Raw genomic sequence first — 22,290 nt, 5'->3', positions numbered from 1 at the left:
CTGTCACTTTCTAAATTAATCATATTATCTACAATACCCACACAAACTCTTAAGCCAACGCTGAACCTTATCTACTCACATTTGGTTAGGTCATCAGCATACTGACAGACACAGTTTTGGTGTCTGTATAAAGATCATAATGAAAATATGATTACTGTAGAAAATTAAATCCTAACCATTCCATTTTTTCTTTTCTTGCGCTAAACCTAACCATACACAGGCCTTGTGATAAAAACCCAGGTCTCCAGTGCTCCAGTGTTCTCCTACAGCATTTTCAAAAATAAAAGATAAGCTAAGATTTGTGTTTCTTCTTCCTTGTATTTTTAACAGCCCATTTAATTGTATGACTGAAATGAATGAAAGCTGTTTCACTCTGACAGTCAAATGTCATTTATGAACAAAGTGCTATAGACGTCTATAGCACTTTGATTACAAACAGCAGGGAATCAAACAGAGGTACAGTACACTGTAGCTACAGTGTTTGCCCTTTTCTCGGCTTTGGTGGAGGACTGAGACAGTAGTAGTGTGTGCAGAAAGCTGGAACATGCTCGAAGGGACAAGTGTGATGGACGACCCGATAAGAGACTGACAGGGACAAACTGTCACATCTCTGCTGGGTTCTCCACTCCACAGGTACACAAGTATCACAAGCACGCCTGGGCAGTGACAAATGAACCCAATTTCCATTTATTTATCTATCTGTTGTGTGGACCACAGAACACATGCTGCTCTGCCCCCCCATAAATCTTTATCCTGTTAACACAACACTAATAAACCAACACATTAGCCCTCCCAAGCAGTACAGACTAATCAAGCAAACCCAGCACATAAAGAACAAAAACACATGTGCTGTGAAATCGCTGGGAAATATGAATTAAAGGGGCAATTACAAAATGACTTCATACTCATGATCTCACTTGCATACACACACACAATACTGTAATATTGTACTTTGCAGTACTGTAATACTGTATTTGCTACTGTACCAAACCAGTATGGAAAGCAGGATTCAAAAGAAAGCACTTGTGTTTCTGCTGTGGAGACAGAAGGGGCTAGAAAAAATGTAACGTGGAGTGATGGGGTCAGAGGTGAGGGAAGGCACACATTTATACTTTTTAGACTCCAGATTAAAATTAATATTTCTTTCTCTGCAGGTCAGCGCACTCACACTGGCAGATAAACAGACCGATTTTAAAGCCGAAAACACACCCTCTCCTCTTTCACTGACATTAACACACACCCACATAAACTCTTCCCGCTGGTTTTGTCATATTACCTGACAGAACACCAACAGATTTTTGCTCACTGCCAAGCAGCCAGTGGTGTGAATAGCTGAGCCGCTGGATTTAATTAGTGCTGCGCCCATATGGATTAGCAAGCAGACAGGCACACGCACATGCAGAAAATATGTCACATTGCCACCTGATCGGCTCTCCACATTGCCCTGCGTGGCAAGAATACACGGATGTGCACATGAATACACACACACTGGAGGGAAAGCGAGGGAGGAGAGACTGAGCAGCTTTGTAATCAGATGATTCCTTTGCTGTAAATTTAATTGGTTTTAGCAGGAGTGCAAAGAAAATGTTAAGGCTGGCTTGCTGCACCATGTTGCACAGAGAGAGTCAGCTGGTCTGATAGGCAGGAGGTGGGAGGAAACAAAATGAACATATTCTGAAAGAGATTCTTTGAAAAACCTCTCATTTACTCCCACTGAATCGTTTACCTTTATATAAAATGTGAAAGGTGATTAAGCTTATTTCTAAAAACATAAAAGCTTTATTTAGAGTAGCAACTCATGTCATCTTGTCCCATCATCGCATTACTGTGCTAGGACACAACACAACGCCAGATAAATGAGAGTGGTTCTATCTGTGACAGTACAGGAGTTATCAAACAGCATATGCTTACATTTTGACAGTCATACCAGAATTAGAGCGTGGATAATTAATGCATATAATTCTGGTATCATACAACTCATCATGCCTACGTGGTACTCTAATAGGGCAGCCGTAGGGTCATGGTTCAAATACTCAAGATCAGATTCAGGTTTCAGGGCAGAGTATATAGAAATGTGTGACAGTATCCTGCTGTCCTTTGTTTAGAGCCATTGAAAATTAATATAGTAAAACAATGAGCATTTTTACAATGTTTCATTTTTTGCCTTGCTATTTAATGAAGGGGTGGTAGCCTATTTTTTTAAAACCACATGTACACTTCTATTACTATTACTTATACATTATAAAGGGAGTGAGAAGGTGGAGGAGGCGAAAGAGGCTCCTTGAGCAGACCAATGACAAAGGTGTTTGTCATTCAAAGGTTATCTAAGGAGTCAAATCAGGCCTTCTTCCCAGAGTTAGTTTCACTGATTGATCTGACACCTGAATGGACCATGCCATTTCCTCATTTCTGTGCAACAATACCCTCAGTGCACCAACCTAATGGAGCCATCAATGATGCGCCACAGACTTAGAAAAGAGCTGTAATAGAGTTTGGTTATTCTCTACCCTCTACCCAAGGCTACTTAAGCTGAAATGTGGTATTTAGTTTCAGCTGTAAAAATAGTGAATAATACATAGTGATATATGCTACGTAATGTGACGGTGGTTAAGGCAATTTTGTGCAGCTAAGCACTGTATGAATAATAGCAGAATCTGCTGCAATTATGGATAGATGGCTTATAATTAACTCACTGTAAACCCTCCACGTCTCCCTCTTAGGAGACTCAGCACTGTCTGGATCCAAATAGGAAGACATGAGAAAAAGGGCAGTTAGGGATAGGGATAACCTTTTCTGGGAAAACATTTCTGGCATTGTGGACTCAAATGAAATGTTGTCCTCCACAGTCTGTAGAGGAAAAGAGTTTACGTCTCTATAGAGTTTACAGTGAAAAATTGCCATGGGACAGAGTTAGCATTTCCGCTTCCATCTGTGGCATCTTCACCTCCCACATTAAGTTCCACATTATACTAAGGTGTAATGTCTAGCCATAGCTCAGCTCACTGTCTCACATGGCAGCATGTGTCCAAATTAATTAGTTTCCTGTTGGACACATAGTTTGCTTCGTACAAATATGCAACTGCTTGGGGGTTGGAGTGAAAAGTGGGAGGTCAACATACCTTTGTGGTATTGGTACAGTAATTTACGAGGCAGGGAACAGAGATATTTACTGGGACTGAAGCCCTTGATTAGTCCCAGTAGGTGTCTCTACTGAAGGTAGCACATGGAGTCCTGGTGTTTGCGAGCTTGTCGTTCTGTTCAGAAACCAAATGGGAATGACAGGGTGGGTTATCAAACATGGCAGCGTGTGTATACTGTAAACAGTGTACAGCACATTCCCCGCTGTTTGTTCATGGGAGTGTGAAGCTTCTGGTGCTTCTTCCTCCCAGAAGCAATTTGGTACTGGAGTCATCTAGCTCTGCTGTTGCTCCTCACTACACACACCTACTCAGGGAGGAAGCATTAATGTATGACTGTTATTTCTGTTCCCAGGACAGGAGGATTAACATTTCCCTCACTTAGCTATGGTAGTATTTAGTTTAGATTTTATTCACCGAGATCAAAATGTCTGATTCTACAATTTTTTTTGTGCTACCCCAATACGATGAAAGTTCACTTGTAGCACCTATAGCAATATAAATGGACACAAAGCATTTCTTTCTAGAACATTACTCTACATAATCCACCTACTTTCTAACAAAATTAAAGTTATGGCCATTATCAGGAGTGAGAAAACCCTAACCTTAAAAATAATGTTATAAATGAATCTGGTTTGATGCTGTTACTGTAACTTACAAAACTGTACTGCCATTACTTCCTCATCCTCAGAGATGGATATCTCAAAACATGAACATGGAAAACCAAAACTGTGATTATAGTATATTATTATTATTATTATTATTATAGTAGGTAAGAGAATTTTTGGCTCAAGTGGATATCATTTTTAATAATGTGGTTAAAATAGCTAAACAAAGGCTTTCAAACATAAAAGTGACCTGTTCCAACACAAGCAAAGTATCTTCTAAATGATACGTCCTGAAGAAACACCACTTAATTAGGAAGAAGTAGAAACTTTTGTGACCTGTGGAGTCAAAGGCCTAATCAAACATATAGGATTTCATATCTGCAAGTATCCAGGGGATTCTCTCATACTTTGCCCTCTCCCATATTTCTGCCTCTCCATTCCTCCCCACTACATAACATCCCCCATGGCAATGTGAGGTAGGCAACAGTATCCGCTCTAGTACAGAACCTCTAGAGATATCAGCCTTCTCAGCATGCAGCTGGAGACGGTGAAACAAACAAACACACACACACACACACACACACACACACACACAGACCTCAGGATTGAGATAATCAATGCCAATAGAGCAGCAGCAGAGAGGGAGGGTGAAAAGAGGCAGAGCCAAGGCCAAGGTCTATTCAAAACAAGAAAAACCCAGAAAGAAAATCACTAAAAAGAGAAGTGCTCTCACTATACACATTCTCTGTGTGTTTACAGTTTACTGCCTCAGTTTTTAAGACTTAACAGTCTATTGTAAATCATCTCATTAAAATGATGCAGGAAAAGGCCCACTGCCCTTGAGATGATGAACAAAAAAAGCAAAGGTAAAATAAGCTGACAAACAACCGAGGGAATAAATTCATGAAAAGATGAAAGGAATGTATGAAAACTTCCAATTAAATCAGATATGATGTCTCAGTCTGTCTCTCAGTGTGTTTTTTTTATTTTTTTTTTACTTTTTTTATTTTGAGGTATGAATGCTAAAAGAAATACAAGCAAACAAAAGCACCACATGGTTTTACTGGGTAGTCTATTTATAAATGGCACTTTGTGCGAGTGAGACAATAGGTGAAAGCGAGAATACAAGACATCAGGCTGCCAACGCTCCGCACAGCCTGTCAACAAACCTCATAAATGACAAGACGCATAGGTGTCCGATGGCTATTAGTGTAAAAACCTCCTCGTCTGTCAGCGAGGGAAACCAGTTAGCGAACCAGCTGTCAATTAAACAACCACTCATCTTGAGATGTGTCTCAGACTAAAACCACTGAGTCGCCAAAACAATATGTGTGTGTGTGTGTATGTGGTGTGTGGGTGTGTCTGTTTTGTTGCCTGTTGACATTTTTGTCCAAGATCTTTAGCAAGACATTTCACATGGCAGATATGACCTCCACATTTTTGGTAAAGGGCTGTGAGAAAGGGACTTGTACAAAAATGTTAGCAAAACAGACAGCGGGTGAAAGGTTAGAACAGGAGCTTTCAAAGCAATGTGATATTAAAGCTACAGTATGAAATAAAAACCAAGCTGCTGTAACATGAGACTGAATCAATCTACACAGGGCATCAAATACTAAAGCTCTGTTGAAGCCTCTGGTGTCTCAATGACTCGAGCGAGGTCCAATACACCTTTTGGATCTGTGGTACAAATACAAATTTGGTGTACAAATAATTGATTCAAAGGGTTTATACTGCTTTTAATTTTTATTTAATTTTTTATTTAATTTTTAATTTAATAATTTTATTTCTATCTTTCACACAGTCTAACTATAAAACTATAAAAAATATATTATAGTTCAATTCAGAGAAATTATGATTTTTTTTTTTAGAATTCCATTGTATTAAAAAGAAATCATGATACAGAATAAAAAAAAAAAATCCCCATTTGCTTTACAATGAGGAGTGTAAGTGGTCAGACAAGACCTTTCATTTTCACACTGACAGGTGGTACACACACCCACACACACACACACACACACAATTTGTACAAGTGGCAGCTCAGTAACTGTTCACAAACGATTAAATCAGCTGTTCATCTCTCTGACCTTTGAGACCTGCTGCAGATCTGTCACAAAAACAAGCCACAAAAATAAGCATTAGCAAAATGATCACACACTGTAAAAGACGTGAATAAGGTCACATGAAAAAAGCGAATCAATTACTGTTCATAAGCTATGCCTTGTGCCAATTTTAATTATAAATACATAATGTAATGATATTAGTCTAAGGGACATTAGCTGTAAACTGTTACTGGTCGTGTGTGTGAAATGCCTGGTGTCTTTACAGATGGAGATGGTGAAATTGAAACACAGCAACACTCCCAATTCTAAGAATAAACTGATTAGTATCATGAGCATATTTCACTGTGACATAAAGCCTAGCAAAAATGTGTTGTTGCAGTATTTTCCAAGAAACACTAGGCATTATATTAAAGCAAAAATTAATTCCAGCGGCATAATAGCATATTTTTCATGCTTGATTGTGATAAATTGCCAGTAGATTGCTGTTATGAAAATGAGTTGAATCCTGACGTGCTTCGCATTACTCATATTAAAGCTAAGGGTGGGGAGGAGACACAGATTTATAATCTGAAGTAAAATATATATATATAAAAACACATTTTGGCACTGGTACACTGTCTTGATTTAATAAAGGAGAGGCATTCATATGTGTGTAAATGAATAAAATGTCCAATTGCTAAGGGCTATATCACTCTAAAGATCATTTTAATTATTTCCAGTCCCTCTTCAGTGTTTCCTGTTTTCCTTTACCTCTCAGCTTTATCTTTTCCTTCAGGTACCACTGCTACATCTCATGCTGTCTGTATTTGTGCTCCTTTGTTATATCTCTGCAACAGCCTTGGGAAGTCTGGGAGAAACAGTAAAGGGAGTTTTCCGCAGAGAAAAACACAGACTGAGAGAGGTTGTGCAAACAGAGAGGAGGGTTTTATTGGCAGAGGGAATTTTGCATGATAAGATATTCCTTCTTTTCATATTATATGGCATTTTAAGATATGAAAGAGTAAAAAAAGAATGTAATGTCTACCTGCAAAAAGCTACACTAATGGGGCTTTTACTTGTGGAAGACTGAAGACTGAAGAAGGCTACACCACCATTCATCTCATGATCTCAGTCTCACAAAGTAAAACTAAGACCTTGAAAACTGGCCCTTATGACTGAGAAAAAAAAAGAAATGTAGCTTGTGGATATGAAAGGAAGCTGCCGGCTAAGCAAACACAGATATTGTGAATAGGAATTTTTACTACATACACACATAGCAACACAATTAATTGGAAAAATATTGAAATTGCATATTTGAATTTGCCAATGTCAACATCACAGAAGGCTGTCGTGTTCAAAAGATAAAAGGGAAAAAAGCACAGCGCCTTAAAGTGACAGTGTGTTCATATTCAGACAATGTTGGGCACTGTGATTCTTTCAGATACTAAAGGAATCCAACTGAAATCATTTTAGCTTTTTTTTAACATGTAGTAAAGTACTTACATTATAAAGGGCAGCAATAACATGAAATTACACAGACACACCCTTTTTGTTGTCTGCCTCTGCACAATGTACATTGCACCTTGCACAGATTTTGTATATAGTGTGTATGACATTGTTATGATGGGGAGCACCATCGCTGGTCATCAAAGCTATCAGGAAGCACTTTCAACAACAGCAGCAATTCCATCACAAACCCTGGCTGCTCATTTTTAAAGTATTCCCACCGGAGAGACATGAAGCAATGCTCCAGAAGGAGCAGGAGGAGGAGGAGGAGGAAAATGGCAGAAAACAGGAGATGCAGAACTGACAGCCAGGCGGGCACAGGTACGGTTGTAGTGCCTTGGAAGTGCTCTACTCATTATTCAGCTTTCCACAGAGGAACTACCTCTCCCTCTCACTCTTTGTCCCCCGATTTATAAATCATCACATCTGTAGCGTATCTTTGATAGTGGTGGGTAAGCAGCAGAAACAGAACTGCATTAACAGACTATCTGCTGCGGCACTAGCAACTGCTCACAACTCAGTGTGTCACTGTAGTGCTGCATACAGCGAGGTGTAGCGTTTCTCAGATTGCCCTGTCAGAGTTGTCTTTTTTCTCCAGCATCATTATTTATGTACGGATGCTTCAATGCTCAAGTTTATCATCGTAACATTAATCAATGTTATAGTTCCCATCATGTCATTTTTCATAATAGCATCTCACTTGCATTACTATGCAAATCTCTCATGCAAACCAAACAATTTCTGCTGGCTGGTTACATACATGTTTTGGTAATACTTTTTTTCTAAAGATAGAAAACACACTCACATAGTACATACTGACTTTCAGGTTATGACAGTTTGCAGTCAAAACTGATTGATATGTTAAAAGGGAAGTATTATCAGAAATAGCACTCTGCTCAGCTGCTGGACGGGCTTGTCCATGTTGGATTGACAGCAAACTGCACTCCAAAAGGGGAACAGGAAACAAAGTAAACACACATGTGCTACAGTCTACATGTCATGGACATGGCTTTTTAAGCAGGTATTGAAGAGTAAGGGCCACACCAGCATCTAAATGGATTGAAGTGACATTTACAAGTGGGTTTACATGCTGTTTAAAGTGCTTAGCAGGTAATTAGGGATCGTGCCTGATGTTAGTCCCCAGAGAGAATATTGGTTTGGTTGCTGATTTAACATTTAAGGTACAATCTTGTTTGTAAATTACATAAAGGCAAAATAAGGAGAAAGCCAAATAGAGGTTGTAGTGCAAAGTCTGCAGCCTTTGGGTTGTGCAGCTACCGGTTTTCTATCTCATTTCGAATGCCTGCATTAATAATCACAAAAGCAAAAAATATACAGTTTAACAGCTAATGTCTTCATTTGGTTTCTTGTCTTTTTTCTTTTAGGACAGATAAGATGCAATTTACAACACTTGGTGGGAACTTGGTGGGATTGACATTCAACTTGGCAACAATGAAATGCTGAAAACTAACCTTAGCTTTCACATTGTAACCATATATTACAGTATAAGTCCAATTCAGTAATTGGCTGGTTAGTGTCCTTTAATACTAGTTTGATAGTTTGAGTTAAAATAACAAAAAGAATCTGAGACTGTGTAGCAGCTACAACAGCAGGAGATCTGCCATAAAATAAAGTGTAAACTATGCATTTAAGCTGAACAATACATCAACGGCTTTCGGCTTGTCCCTTCAGGGGTCTCCACAGCAAAACGTGTTCCACACATTGATTTGGCACGAGTTTCTGCGCAGGATGCCCTTCCTGTCGCAACCCTCCCATGTTTATCCGGGCTCGGGACCTGTACCAAGGTTGCCCTTGTTGGCTGGGTGGGGCGGGAACTCAATCCTCTACCATGTAAGGCTCCCTTAAGCTGAACAACATGGTGATTAAAAGATTTTTGTGTAAAATAAATAAAATATATAAAAGTTGTTAAAAAAAATATATTTTTCTGCACATTCATTCAGAATATTTGATTATGTTTGCCAGTAAAGTGTCCATCTGTACTACATCACGTCGGAATTTCGATTAACTTAATGAGAGTTCAAAAAGTTGGCGTTTTAATTATAAATGCTAACGACCATCCAACCACAATTGCACAGTGCACATCTGTGTGAGTATTCGTTTTTCATTTTCACTCCCTGAAGGGACTTTCAGAGTTTAGTTTTTCTGGAATAAAATCAACTTTGAATGCACAAAGCAAACATTCTGAGAAAACAGACAGAAATGGTAAATGAAAACGGACATGAGGCTAAACTACAAATGGTGAGGAACCTTTCACCCTTGAGGAAGATAGCATTAACCCTGGCACAGGCAAAGCTGGGTGACTGTGGCGTTAAGGAGACAGACGGAGGATGGATAAAGCTAATATCTCAGTAAATACACAAGCATCCCTCTTCTCTCAGTGACAGCAGGATTACTAAACCATGCCGCAAGCCTTTAATACTTTCACACTGACAAATTCATGAGTAAAATATAGGACACATTAGACATATCATAGTTTCTGTCAAAACAGGTTTGTTGTAAGTTGTGACTTGATGATGGGTTTCTACTTTTATTAATTCCAGTTGCTAGAAACCCTGTTGAAGTGTTTCTTTTTTTTTTTTTTTGCCTCTGTGGGAAGTTTTCCAGCCATGCTGCAAGTCCTCAAATCATGAATAAAATAGGTGTGACATTAAAGTAACCTGACCACAGCAAGCACGGAGTTTTACATGCATAAAACCAAGCTGGGCTACTGCTCCTGCTCAGAGGATGCAGGGAAACGCAACTAGCATCAGGATTCAATATTGACTGGGAAAAAAAAAAAAAATCAGTGTCAGGGGAGAGGGACAAGAATCAAGAGCTGAATAAAGTAACACCAACAAAATGATATCTAAATGGTTTTGGTAGCCAGAGGAGGGCAAGTCAGAAGAAGAAACACACACACACACACACACACACACACACAAATGACACATAAGGTTTCCTACTGTGTCTAAATAGTGTAATGTGCAGGAAGACTGCTGATGACTCCCAGTGACTGCATGTTCTCACACAAAGCTAGATTCAGCGTTTAATAATTCATGGTATAAACCAATAATCTGCTAAAGAATGAGATGTGAAGGTCAGTCGTTTCTTCCCTATGGAAGAAATGGTTTCAGTTTACACACATAGAGTATGTAAACAGTACAATCCTGGAACACAAACACAGACTAAAGGAACAACGGTACGTTCTGATAATATTGCCACACACCCAGAAGCCATATGGTATTTGTCAGAAACTCTTGAGTACTTCCCATCTCTTTTCCCTTCACTGTTGTGCTGCACACCAGACAAACTCTTTCCCTGTGTCCTGACACTTTGGCACAAATCTGGCTCTTGGAAACGCTGAGCCGAGGGGAATATAGTGACGAAAATGTTTAGATAATACTTGCAGTGCACTCATCCTGGTCTCCAGACTGCAAACACAAACCAGCCGTCCCTGGAGAGGGATTCTTACTCACTGAATAATCTAACCAAGGGCCAACTGGGATAGAACGAGGAAGCACAAAACAGGATAAGGAACTTGGGCTAGTGCAGTGACTGTCACAGGCAATTGGAAATCAACATTGATATCTGACGTTGTGGCTGTGGATGAAGAGCATTTACAAAGTGTCAGTGTTTGTCTATCAAACCATATCAGTTCTCATGCATTTGGAAATAAAATGGCAAGACGCTACTCTACTGCCACTTAGGATATTTTATTGTGTTTATCCTGAGTGACTGCAGACGGGATGCTGTCAGCGACAGTGACAGCCATTTGAAGTGAGGAGCCATTAGTTAATGGATAGGGGCAGGCAGAGGGGGAACATGACCTCTGAGAATCTGCCTCTCTTTTAACTGGCTCATACGTCTCATGTACAAGCTTGTTTTCCAGCGTAAGATTACAATCAGAGACGAACGGACAGGGAAGCAGACCAGGGTTCCACCGCAAGCTGTCAATCTGACAGTATGACGGAGCTATGCATATCCCATGATTCACTCCAGAGGGCATGGTCCCTGCTATGTTGGAGCATTCATGTACGTAATTACCACAAGCCATCACACTGGCTTTCCTACAGTATTTCAACAATGTACTGAACAAAGACCACAAACCTCATTTTCTAAGTATCAATACTCTAAAGATGCAGAGTTATATTATAGGTAATTTATTTTAAAAGTTATTCGTCTGGTAGGAGAAAGTGGGAGAGATGTGAAAAAAGCTTTTGTAGTAATATACTGATGAAAATATATTCGTAAACGTGAATTAGTTTGTTTTATGCTTTTGCAAACATTAGTGGAAATTTTACATGTATCTTAAAAACCTTATTTATAGAAAAGTTCTGGAAAGTCTGAATTTGACACCGCACACCTCAAACATTTTAAACAGATAAAGCATTGCAGCTCCTCAACAGTTCAGGGCCTTTGTCCTAATATTTGCGTTTGACAGATTAGACAGCAGTCAGGCCAGTTTAACACTTGGACTCTTTTACTTCGGAGCCAAGGTGTTGTGATATGTGCAGAATGTGGTTTGACATTGTGTAACTGAAATACACAAGGGGTTTCCTTAGAAAGTTGGAAGCATATGTTGCTCCAAATCCATATGTGTCTACTAATGCACCACCACACTATCACGGATGTTGACTTTTGAACTGTGAGCATGGGGAAGACATGGGGTCCACGATTCAAAAACATAATTCAAATTTTGACTCATTAGACTACAGCACAGTTTTCTTAGTTCATTTCAAGTAGGCTCAAGCTCAAAGCTCTTGTTCTTGTGATGCTTTATTGCAATCGTGGAGTAAGTTGTATTTTTAGATGGAACTGACAGAACTCCAGCCACTGAGGAATAATATGAAATGTAACCTAAAGTTCCACAAAAGATTTAGAAAAAGTATAAATCCACCCGTTGCGCTTTGGATTGAAGATACGGGGTCGGCTACGGCTCAGGAGGTAGAGTAGGGCATCCAGTAGGTGTAGGACCAGCAATTCAATCCCCTGCTCCTCCTGTTCACGTCAAATCCTCCTTAGGTAACAATCACTACCTTCTGTGGAAGCGATACTGCCACTGGTGTGTCCTTAATTTTCTCAGGCAACAAAATAATTATAAGTGAAGGGATGATTCAATACGCTGCGATGTGTTCAGCTTTTCGTTCTTGTAAAATGAAAATCAACACAAATCTGTTGATGTTGTGGTTACGGATAAAAAGCAATTACAATATATCAGTGTTTATATTGAAACAATATCACTCCTCATCCATATACAGAATCATGACAACTTTATTGAGATTAACCACTTTACTGCCACTCAGGATGTTTTATTGCATTTATCCACAGTGACTACAAACGGGATGCTGCTATTTCTGGATGATATAGCGCAATATAAATTTGACATGCAGCTGTGTGTTTTTTAATAGAAATGAAAATAAGCTAAATACGGCAAATAATCAAAAGGAGTAGTCTCCACCTATCGCGTCTTACTTTCATATACATGAGGATACACGTGGCTGTAGACTTTTATTCTCTAATGCTCATTACTTCACTACTGCAGTGTTGTGCCCTAACCTTAAGCCCTGCCACGAACATCACTTTCCTTCTAGCAAATTGCGGTGTCCAATTAGTTTAAGAATAACATTTATTCCTCTCCCTTACTCAACCTAAAAAAAGGTCTACTATCCAATAACCTTTAGAGAACACAGGCTATGACACCGCCTTCACCTCAATAAAGCACTCCATGATTGAATCAAGTGGCTGAGGTCAATAGGACACATGTTCATTTCCCATGGTCCTCTAGGGTCTCTGCGGGCAGAAATATGTGGAGTGTCTTCTGTGACATTTATTGGTAGGAACTAAGTTACATGTCTTTTTTTCTCTTTTTCTCATTTCGTCTCTTTTACTTTCAGAAAAGGTTTCACTAGTCTCTCTGTGTGTGTGTGTGTGTGTGTGTGTTTGTGTGTGTGTGTGTTACTATTTCAACCCTGTGGTCACGCTTCAGGCACCAGTACATACTACATCTGTCACTGTCTCTACCACGTCACCTCAATTTTCTGCAAACAACTTTCACTTCTGTGCCTTGAAGGACAGACACTTCTTCCTCTCCCTCTTCTGTTCCCATCTGCCTCTGTCACTCTTTTCCTGCTTCCATCACTTTACATCTGTCAGCTTTCAACACTGTCTTTTGTCAGCCATCTTCCCATTTTTCATCATCTCTCTTTTACTTCAGTAAATCATAATGTCAGTACAAAAATGTATAATGTTGTAAATTTACTGGGAATTGGGTTGATGCTTTTATAAGGAATTCCTTACTGAGGCTTCCAGATTTATTTTGTCGATAAGAGACCAGAGAGTTTTACTTCCTGGGTAGCTAAGTAACTAATATATGATACTATATAACCATATATAATCATATATCTTGACAAATAAGATGACAAGACATTTTTGACAACTAATCAAACTGTCTTTAAAAGTATGACTATGATTTAGGGGCAGGTTCAAAACAAAGTACTGTACTATGCAAATGTAATATCCAGTAAAGTAAATATGAATTAAATATATTAAGTGCATTTAAACATTGTACATGATATATAAGGAACTAATAAAAAGTGGACATAGAGCTGCGCGATATGTCTAAAAACTTATGTGGATTTTTTTTCTGATCTCTGGATGATTCACAATTTTGATAGATTTATTTATTTTTTGTCACTAGACAAACTTGTGCCTTATTGATAAAGAGAAACATAATGTTTTTTTTACTTATTCAGTTCCAAAACATTGATACGTTACAGTCCGTACTGTCCCTGAATGCAGCAGCGCAGTCTGCACGGTAAGCAGACCATCACGTGGTCACTAACAGGTGGTCAATACTATGACTTATATGGAGACACAGTGTTTACTTTCTTTTACTGTGAAACCTGTGCACCAGGGCAGCGAAAGAGAGATGAGCTGAGATGGTCTAGTATTTCCATATCACTTGGTTGGACTTTATTGTCTTCACCAGCTGTGGTTGCCATTACTCCAATTTGGTGACGATCAAAGCCAACACATGTGCAAGCGTCTCCACAAGTCTCCATCATCCTGATTTTTCGATTTAGGCATTTTTTTTGAATGAATTCAATTAAGTTACTATATTGCCCAGTGCTAATTGCACATATGAAAATTGATGACATGACGAAATTCTACACCCATGGTAGTGGCTCTCTGCTCAAGTCTGCACAGTCTCGCACGGTGAACTGAATGCTAACCTCAACACCCTAAGATAATTCTAGTGACAATGCTAACACATACAGTTGTAATGTTAACAATTTTCACCATGTTAACTTTTGATAAAAAGTATTGTAAAAAACGGACATTGGTGGGAGTATCAGGTTTGCAATTTGTTCATGTGATAAACGAAAGTACTAGACAAATAAAACCATGTAACCTGAAGGCTTCACCAGCTGTTACAACTAATCCAATGTATTTAGGGTGGTTGCTTCTTCACTTGGGGGAATCAAACCAGTGGCTTTCTGGTCACATACTGGCTTCTCTAGCCCCTGTTAGAACACCACATATAAAATGTGTGTAATACTTTTCATGCTATACAACAACCGTCGGGATTTTTCCTCAAAAACTATCAGCTAACCTCATAGTACCACAAGCGGCAGGACGTCTGTAACAAATGATCATAACAATAGCTAATAATATTTATTTATGGATGTTGACTGACAGTGTCATCCCTGGAGCCATGCCACTAGTATGACTAAAACCAAATACACATATTGTATAATATTCATGATAGGGATTGAGTTTTAATGCAGTTGTGTGTCACTGATAACAAGAGTATGTTTTCCCAAAATCCAGTTACCCTTTTGAATTCAGTTCCCTTTAGTCAAAACAAACCTTTGCACAATTCAAACACTGCACAATTAACCACAAAAGGATTTGACTGAAGGAGTAATGTCCAATTTCCTTTTATCACTGCGCAGTCTTCTCCTAAACTCCCTAAATAAGCAGCAATTTCCAAAGGAGATTCAGTTTTGCCTTCCAGCCCCAGGGTGACCCATGAATCTGGGTGACCTCAGAAGAATGAAGCAGGGAGACATAACTCATCGAGGCAGCTTCAACAAGTCCTCCCTGTGTTCCCCTCGACCTTAAAAGCTGGCGGTAAATTTAGTGAACTCCAAGTAATAAACTCTCCCCCTAGAGGGCTTAGCTTCCTATGTGAGAGTGCTGATCTAGCATTATCATCATACCGTTTGACCATCTATTTCATTATAATTCAAAAGGTGAAAGAGATACTAGAAGGATATTATTATTCTAAGACCTTTGCAAACTATCTGCCCAGGAGACTGAGCCTGGGTAGAGCTCTGCAAGCTGATGCAGCTGAGCAAAGCATGGGATTGACAGTAAAGGATGGGAAGCTATGCTGTGTGTGAGGGCAAGGCTGCGGTTGTTAACCCTTATCACCAACATTTTCTCCTCTCAGTGTTTGTTCTTTTCCACCCTGAATCCAGTGTTTTTGGACTTGCAAACCTGCTATACATAGGCATTCAAAGACCATGTGCACCTGAACGTAAGCCCTGACCTTTTGCTCTCTCTCTCTGCCCTCTGTTCCATTACTCTAACAAACATATATATATACACACACGTGTGATTGTTCCATGCAACATGACAAATTCCTGCGGCAGGGAAACACAGCGGTGACGTGCTGTTTAATTGGTGACACCACACACATTTGACACTTGCAATTGTACGACTCGGCAAGTTGACACTGTCACCTGTTAGGAAAAGACGCAGCCCTTGTTTAAACCTGGGGACCAAAACAGACATGCAGCTGCTGCATGTCTGACAGGTGGGTCACACAGTGAGCATCCACCTGTCGCTCAACCATAAAAATTGGTCCTGCATTGAAAAAGTCAACTAAATCAGGCATATTGATTTACAGTAAGGTGCAAACATTTGCAAGCCCTTATTTTGAGGGAAATGTTTTATTTTCATTAGCATAATAATTATATTCAGCTAGTACAAATGTTCCTCCATCAGAAACAAATTTGGGTAAAATTGAAATTTTAAAGGATAATCTTTTTATACACTGCTTGGCCTTTCTTTCTATCTTTTGGACTTGTGTGCTAATGTTTGACTATGGCCATTAATATGCTTGATGCATTTTCTGCTGCATTACCCTATGTGTATGCAATACCTGTAATATAATTTGCAAGAAAAACAAAATTGTCAGGACTGTTACATGTACACGCAAACAGAACTTACTGGCTACTTCCAGGGATGCATTGTGACTGATCGCTTGCCCCAAATAATTTCTGGCCACACACACGTAGCTGCCATCGTCAGGCTTGCTCCGTCGTCCATGGATGATGCGAAGGAAGAAGAGGGACCCGCTAGGCAGCAGCATACGGTGGGAGCGGGGGTTGTCACGGTCCGTCTCAACACGTTCCCCATCTTTGTACCATTCCACTGTGGGGGTGGGCCGGCCCTCTGCCTTACAGTTGAGAGTGGCTGGTTCTCCTTTGGACACAATTAGGTCTGAGGGGTGCTCCACAATGCGAGGAGGGAAGTCTTCCTGGCGAAGGCGAGATCCTAGAGCGAAACAAACATTACTTTCCAATCTTACCTTTACAGCCAAATTTATTACACAGTTGTTTGTTGCAATACTGATAAAAAAAAAAGCAGCTTTGAGGGAATCGGACTCACTGCATTAGTATAACTGCTGAAATTCACCCATAAATTAGTTTTTGTTTTAGAAACTACAACCCCGTAAGGCACTGTAAATTAAGAAATGCTGACATGTAAAATTCCCAGTAAGTAATACCTTGTCTAGCCTTGAAACCAGCCTTGTAAGGATTTGTGTATAATGTAAGTTCAGTGGTACAACAAAAGCAATATTTCCCAGTATATTTAGAACATCTTCACAGCTCTCTTCGTGAATGACAGAGGACATACATTTGAATAGGTTCTAATTAAATATCTGTAGGTCATGAATCTGTTTACCTGGGTATATACACTCAACAGACACTTTATAAATTTGACCTGACCAACTGCTTGTTAAGGCAAATATCGAATCAGCCAATCCCACGAGAGCAACTCAATGCATTGTAGCATGTTGGCATAGTCAAGGCAGTAAAGTTTAAATCAAGCTCCAGAATAGAGGAGAAAGGTGATTTAAGTGACTTTGAGCATTGCATGGTTGTTGGTGACAGACAGCCTGGTCTGAGGATTTCAAAAACTGCTGATCTACTGGGATTTTCAGGCACAACCATCTCTAGGATTTAAAGAGTGAGGTCTGAAAAAGAGAAAATATCCAGTGAGCAGCAGTTTTGGGGCAAAATGCTTTGTTAATGCCAGAGGTCAGAGAAGAATGGCCAGACTGGTTTGAGCTGATATAAAGGCAGCACTAACTCAAATAACCAGTCTTTACAACCAAGGTATGAAGAATAGCATTTCTGAATGCACAACATGTCAGCTGAGAACAAGAAACTGAGGCTACAAATCACAAGGACTCATCAAAATTGGACAACAGGAGATTGAAAAAAACGTCGGCTGGTTCTGATGAGTCTCAATTTTCACCATTCAGATGGTGAAGTCATAATTTTGCATTAACAAATGAAAGAATGGATCTGGTGGTGATGGTGCGGGGCATATTTTCTTGGCACACTTTGGGCCCCTTAGTGCCAACTGAGGAACATTTAAACTCCACAGTCTACCTGAGTATTGTTACTGATCTTCACTATCCCTTTGTAACAAGTGTACCCATCTTCCGATGGCTACTTCCAGCAGAATAATGTGCCATGTTACAAAGCTAAAACCATCTCCAACTGGTCTCTTGAACATCACAATGAGTTCACTGTGCGCAAATGAACTCCACAGTCACCAGAGTTCAATCCAATAGAGCAAATTTGGGATGTGGTGGAACAGAAGGTTTCCATCATGAATGTGCAGGTGACAAATCTTTTAGTAATGTTACATTTATGCCAAAAAGAATGAAGACAGTTCTGAAGGCAAAAGGGGGACCAACCTGGTTTTAGAAAGGTGTACCTAATAATGTGGCTGGTGAGTGTATGCTTTTGGGTTTTCAGTTTTCTATATTACATGCTCACCATTTTAAGCCAATTTTACCACAGCCAAAACAAATATGATTCTGTACCTGCAAACACATCCACATTAAATATCCCCAAATTACCTCTCATCTAGTCACAGTGTCGACATTTCAATGATCTTCTCAATGGAGATGTGTAAAAATGCATTTCTGTTTGGCATAGGACAAAGCAAACAGACTAACGAGATTCAGGTAATTTTAGAGTCCTTGAATCCCTTTCCAAACCCCGAACATGGTCCATCACACTCAGCGGCTGATCCCCAACCATGTCCACATTTGATTCCCTCTCTTTTCGCCCTTCTAGTATTGTGAGGGTGCAGGAAGATGTGGTGGATTTGACATACTAAGCACAAGTATTGTTTTACAGAATCCAGATCAGGAATAAATGAAATCCTTTATTCCTAAATCAAAATGTACAAGCAATTGGGCTAAAAACTCTGAACAACAAAATATATGGTATATCAAGTCATGTACTGTAACCACGGTTTATCTGTTTTTATTGCTTTGGGAACACTTTTCTGTACTTTCACGCGCTGTAAACACTGGCTTACACAGCCTACAGCCGGTCACGCTTTAATGTGCCAATGGCCCTGTAAAGCAGATAATCACCGGCGTACTAGACAGTGATGGGCTTCTACACTCCTGCTGCAACTCATAAATCCCACACAGACAAGTGTTTACCCAGAGAGATAACACCTGACCCATTGAAGTGGTTGAGAATTTGTGCAGTCCATTTTTTGTGTGCGTGTATTAACTGTATTTTTAAAATACTGCACATTTATTCATTACAAGAAAAGTCAAGAGACAGGAAACAATAAGCAGACAATAAGTGTGCACGCTAATAAATAAAACCTAAATGGTATTGATTTCTGAAATCTGTTTGACTCAAAATGATCCGACTAATTAATGAATATGAACTTCTAAGATAAGCCGTCCCGCTGCCTGTTATAATTGTTTTCTTTTTTAACTTACAGTTATTGTACTTATTCTGTCTCTTATACTGTACTTGCAGCAGCATCAACCAATACAAGTCTGTGCACTTAAACACACTGATAATTTGGGATTTATGTTGTACTTCCCCCTCGCTGTACAAACACTAGCAGCTCTGTGAGGCTGTGACATGCTTAAAAGTTATATGTTAACATAACATAACATAACATAACATGCTAATGTTTAAAATGTTTCATCCTTGGGCATCTAGACTAAAGTTGAATAGACAAACTGACTAATATTTTCAGACATTTTTCATTGTTTTGAGCAGCTAAAACCAAAACTACAGATTACTACAAAAAAAAGTGACATATGTTTTCTAGTATATATTTAAATACATTGTGCAAATCCAAACCCTATAACCTTAGAACAAAATGAAAGACATTTAGTTATGCAAACCAAAACAAGAAAACAAAGGGAAAACCACTCTTGCAGGCCTTGCCGTGGGAAGAAATTGTAAATTTTAATTTAACTACAATTTTACACTGTCTAGACATTTAAACCTATAACAAAACAATACAAACAAGGTGGCCACTGTGGCCTTCAGTCCCTGTCTGCAGCACACTTTGCAGCTTTCTTTGTTCTTAATTGTGTTGGGCCGATGCCTAAGGGTCCATGCAGCTCCCTAAGCTCCCTGGCATTACAGAAAGGCAATATCAGTCTGCCACAACCAGGCCCCCACAAGACCAGGCTTTATCTGCAAAGGGCCAGGAGCCAGCATACAATCATTATGCAAAAACATGAACACAGATGCACAATGGAGAACATACATAGAAACCAAAGGTCATTTGTAGCACCTGTACCCCTACAAATATGTTTTTTTCTTTTTCTGTCAGTCATCCCTGAGGCAGTTTTGTTGTCTGCTGAAGATCTAGGGAGAGAAGAGGAAAGACAAATAACAAACACAGAAGAGAAACAAGCATGTTTCCTCTCAAGTCAGTGAGAAAGGAGGTGGTTAGAGTGCCAATAATTTCTCCAAAACTGTGCATCTCTCTAGAGAATCAAATAAAATTTGATTCTATTCTACTCTATTTTGTGTTTTATTTGGTGAATACGTAACGTAAATCTTAATAACACTATAAGTCGAGATGTAAATTGCTATAATGATGGTTACATCAATCGACAGTGAGCCATTTACAGTACAATACTTTACAAATTTATAGAAAAAAAAAAGCCAATTAACACTGTTTAGGTCCGAATCAAGGAAATATACAAAGAAAATATCCAATATCACTTCCAAATGAACCTGCCGCTATGAAGTCACACTAGCTGTCAGCTTAGCATGAACATTTCATCTGTATACACACACACACACACACACACACATACACTGAAAAACTTCCAATTTCCCTTCTTTGGTTTCAGAACCTCTATATTTGTCTCCATGGTTTTCCCAAACAAGTAAGCTAGAAAAATCCATTATTCTATAACAATGTAGACCCTACACGATCCATTCGTGCTGCTAACAGCTGAGTGACACAATCAGCTTGCCCAGTGATTCTGACATGAATCCACTAGAGACAGAAATGTGGAAGTGGTGAATCTCCACCTTTAGCACTGTGGGATTACCTGTGCTTGTGTGCCAACGCCACTCCGGCAGAGTAGCAGTCAGGCACAGCTAGTAGAGGCAGGGTGATTTTGTGGGAGGCTAAAGAGAGTGGAATAAATGCAACAGTCTTGTTAAGGCAATCTCTTTGTTTCAGTCTGTGAAAGTCACTTCATTTTCTTTCTTTTTTTTTTTTGTGAGACCCAAGGGCTAGACTGTGGATCAAAGTCCACACGTTTAATGGTAAGACGGAGATTTCCAAAAGCTTCTTAGTTCGCAGCACTGCTCTTCTAACTTAAGACTTACACCACAACTATTTGAGGCTGGATCAACAAGGCAGACATAAAGAATACAAATCTAATTTTGACAATAGAAAGATTTAGAGGCTACAAAAGCATTTGAAAGGCAGACTTGATAGGTTAAACAGAATAGAAAACACTTTTCGGTGCACTTCAGGGAAAACATCAACTTGATGAACGATATTGGAAGTAAGCCTTTAATAATTCTTTGTCAAAATGACCAAATCATCTGGCGAGCATTTGTTTAATAGGACGTCGGAACTCTGGCCAGCTGGCCAAAACACTGTGGTGCTGATTTATTCTGGATTTACATCACAGAATTTATATTGAATAATTGTTGTCTGAATAAGTAACAAGCGTTGCCTGCATCCTAAAACACACTTTAAAAACCCAGACTAGACAACCATCTGACTGTGTGACACTTTGCTCAGAACAGCAAAAATATTAGTGTGGCAAGTGGGTGATATTATGCAAGTGTTTGCTGTGCATCACTGCACCACCTTTGGTATTTTAAGAACATCTTATTATACAGAAATGTCAGCAAAACATCAAATCCTCTGAGTTTTTCAAGGCCAAGTTCTGACTAATGTGGATTCTGCACTACATCAAAGGTTCAAGGGACCTGTTTTATAACACTGCACTGATACTCAAACTGACTTCCCTCTACATGCTCACATGAAACCAACTTTGAGCCATTAAATTAAAACCTTGAAAGGTAAATAATAGACCACGGATCAAAAAAATCTAAACTGCACAAAGGTTTTTTTAAGGGTTGAGGATAGAAATGCGTTTGGTTGGGGGTGTAATCCTGATCAGAAATTTGATTTTAATTATAGTGGAACACATTATACCAATAAAACACGGGCACTTGAGTGAAACTTCCTTCAGACAGACTTCCTTTTAAACTGTAGCTCCTTATTAAAGGACAAGTCTGTCATTTTTGGAAATACATACTTGCTCTCTTACCCACAGCTAGATGAGATGCCATCACCCAACGTGACAGTTAGCTTAGCTCATACCCTTAAAACCACGTCATTTTTCCACTCCTGTTTATGTTGGGAGTAATCAGATGTCTTTCTTGTTGA

The 22,290-nt window shown here is 39.3% G+C and overlaps 1 protein-coding gene across 4 annotated transcripts in view; it reads right to left on the bottom strand.

Annotated features, from left to right (window-relative positions):
* Positions 1–22,290, bottom strand: part of LOC137109040 (roundabout homolog 1-like) — an 80,874-nt gene that overhangs the window by 33,830 nt on the left and 24,754 nt on the right. For all 4 annotated transcript variants that reach the window (XM_067494364.1, XM_067494366.1, XM_067494365.1 and 1 more), the window contains one exon: positions 16,528–16,854. In XM_067494364.1, the coding sequence (XP_067350465.1) occupies positions 16,528–16,854 (327 nt within the window). The remainder of the gene's footprint in view (positions 1–16,527; positions 16,855–22,290) is intronic.

Source organism: Channa argus, chromosome 24 (assembly GCF_033026475.1).
Source record: "Channa argus isolate prfri chromosome 24, Channa argus male v1.0, whole genome shotgun sequence".
Classification (NCBI taxonomy): Eukaryota; Metazoa; Chordata; class Actinopteri; order Anabantiformes; family Channidae; genus Channa; species Channa argus.
Note: the sequence above shows the minus strand (reverse complement) of the source record. Positions and strands in the feature narration are given on the sequence as shown.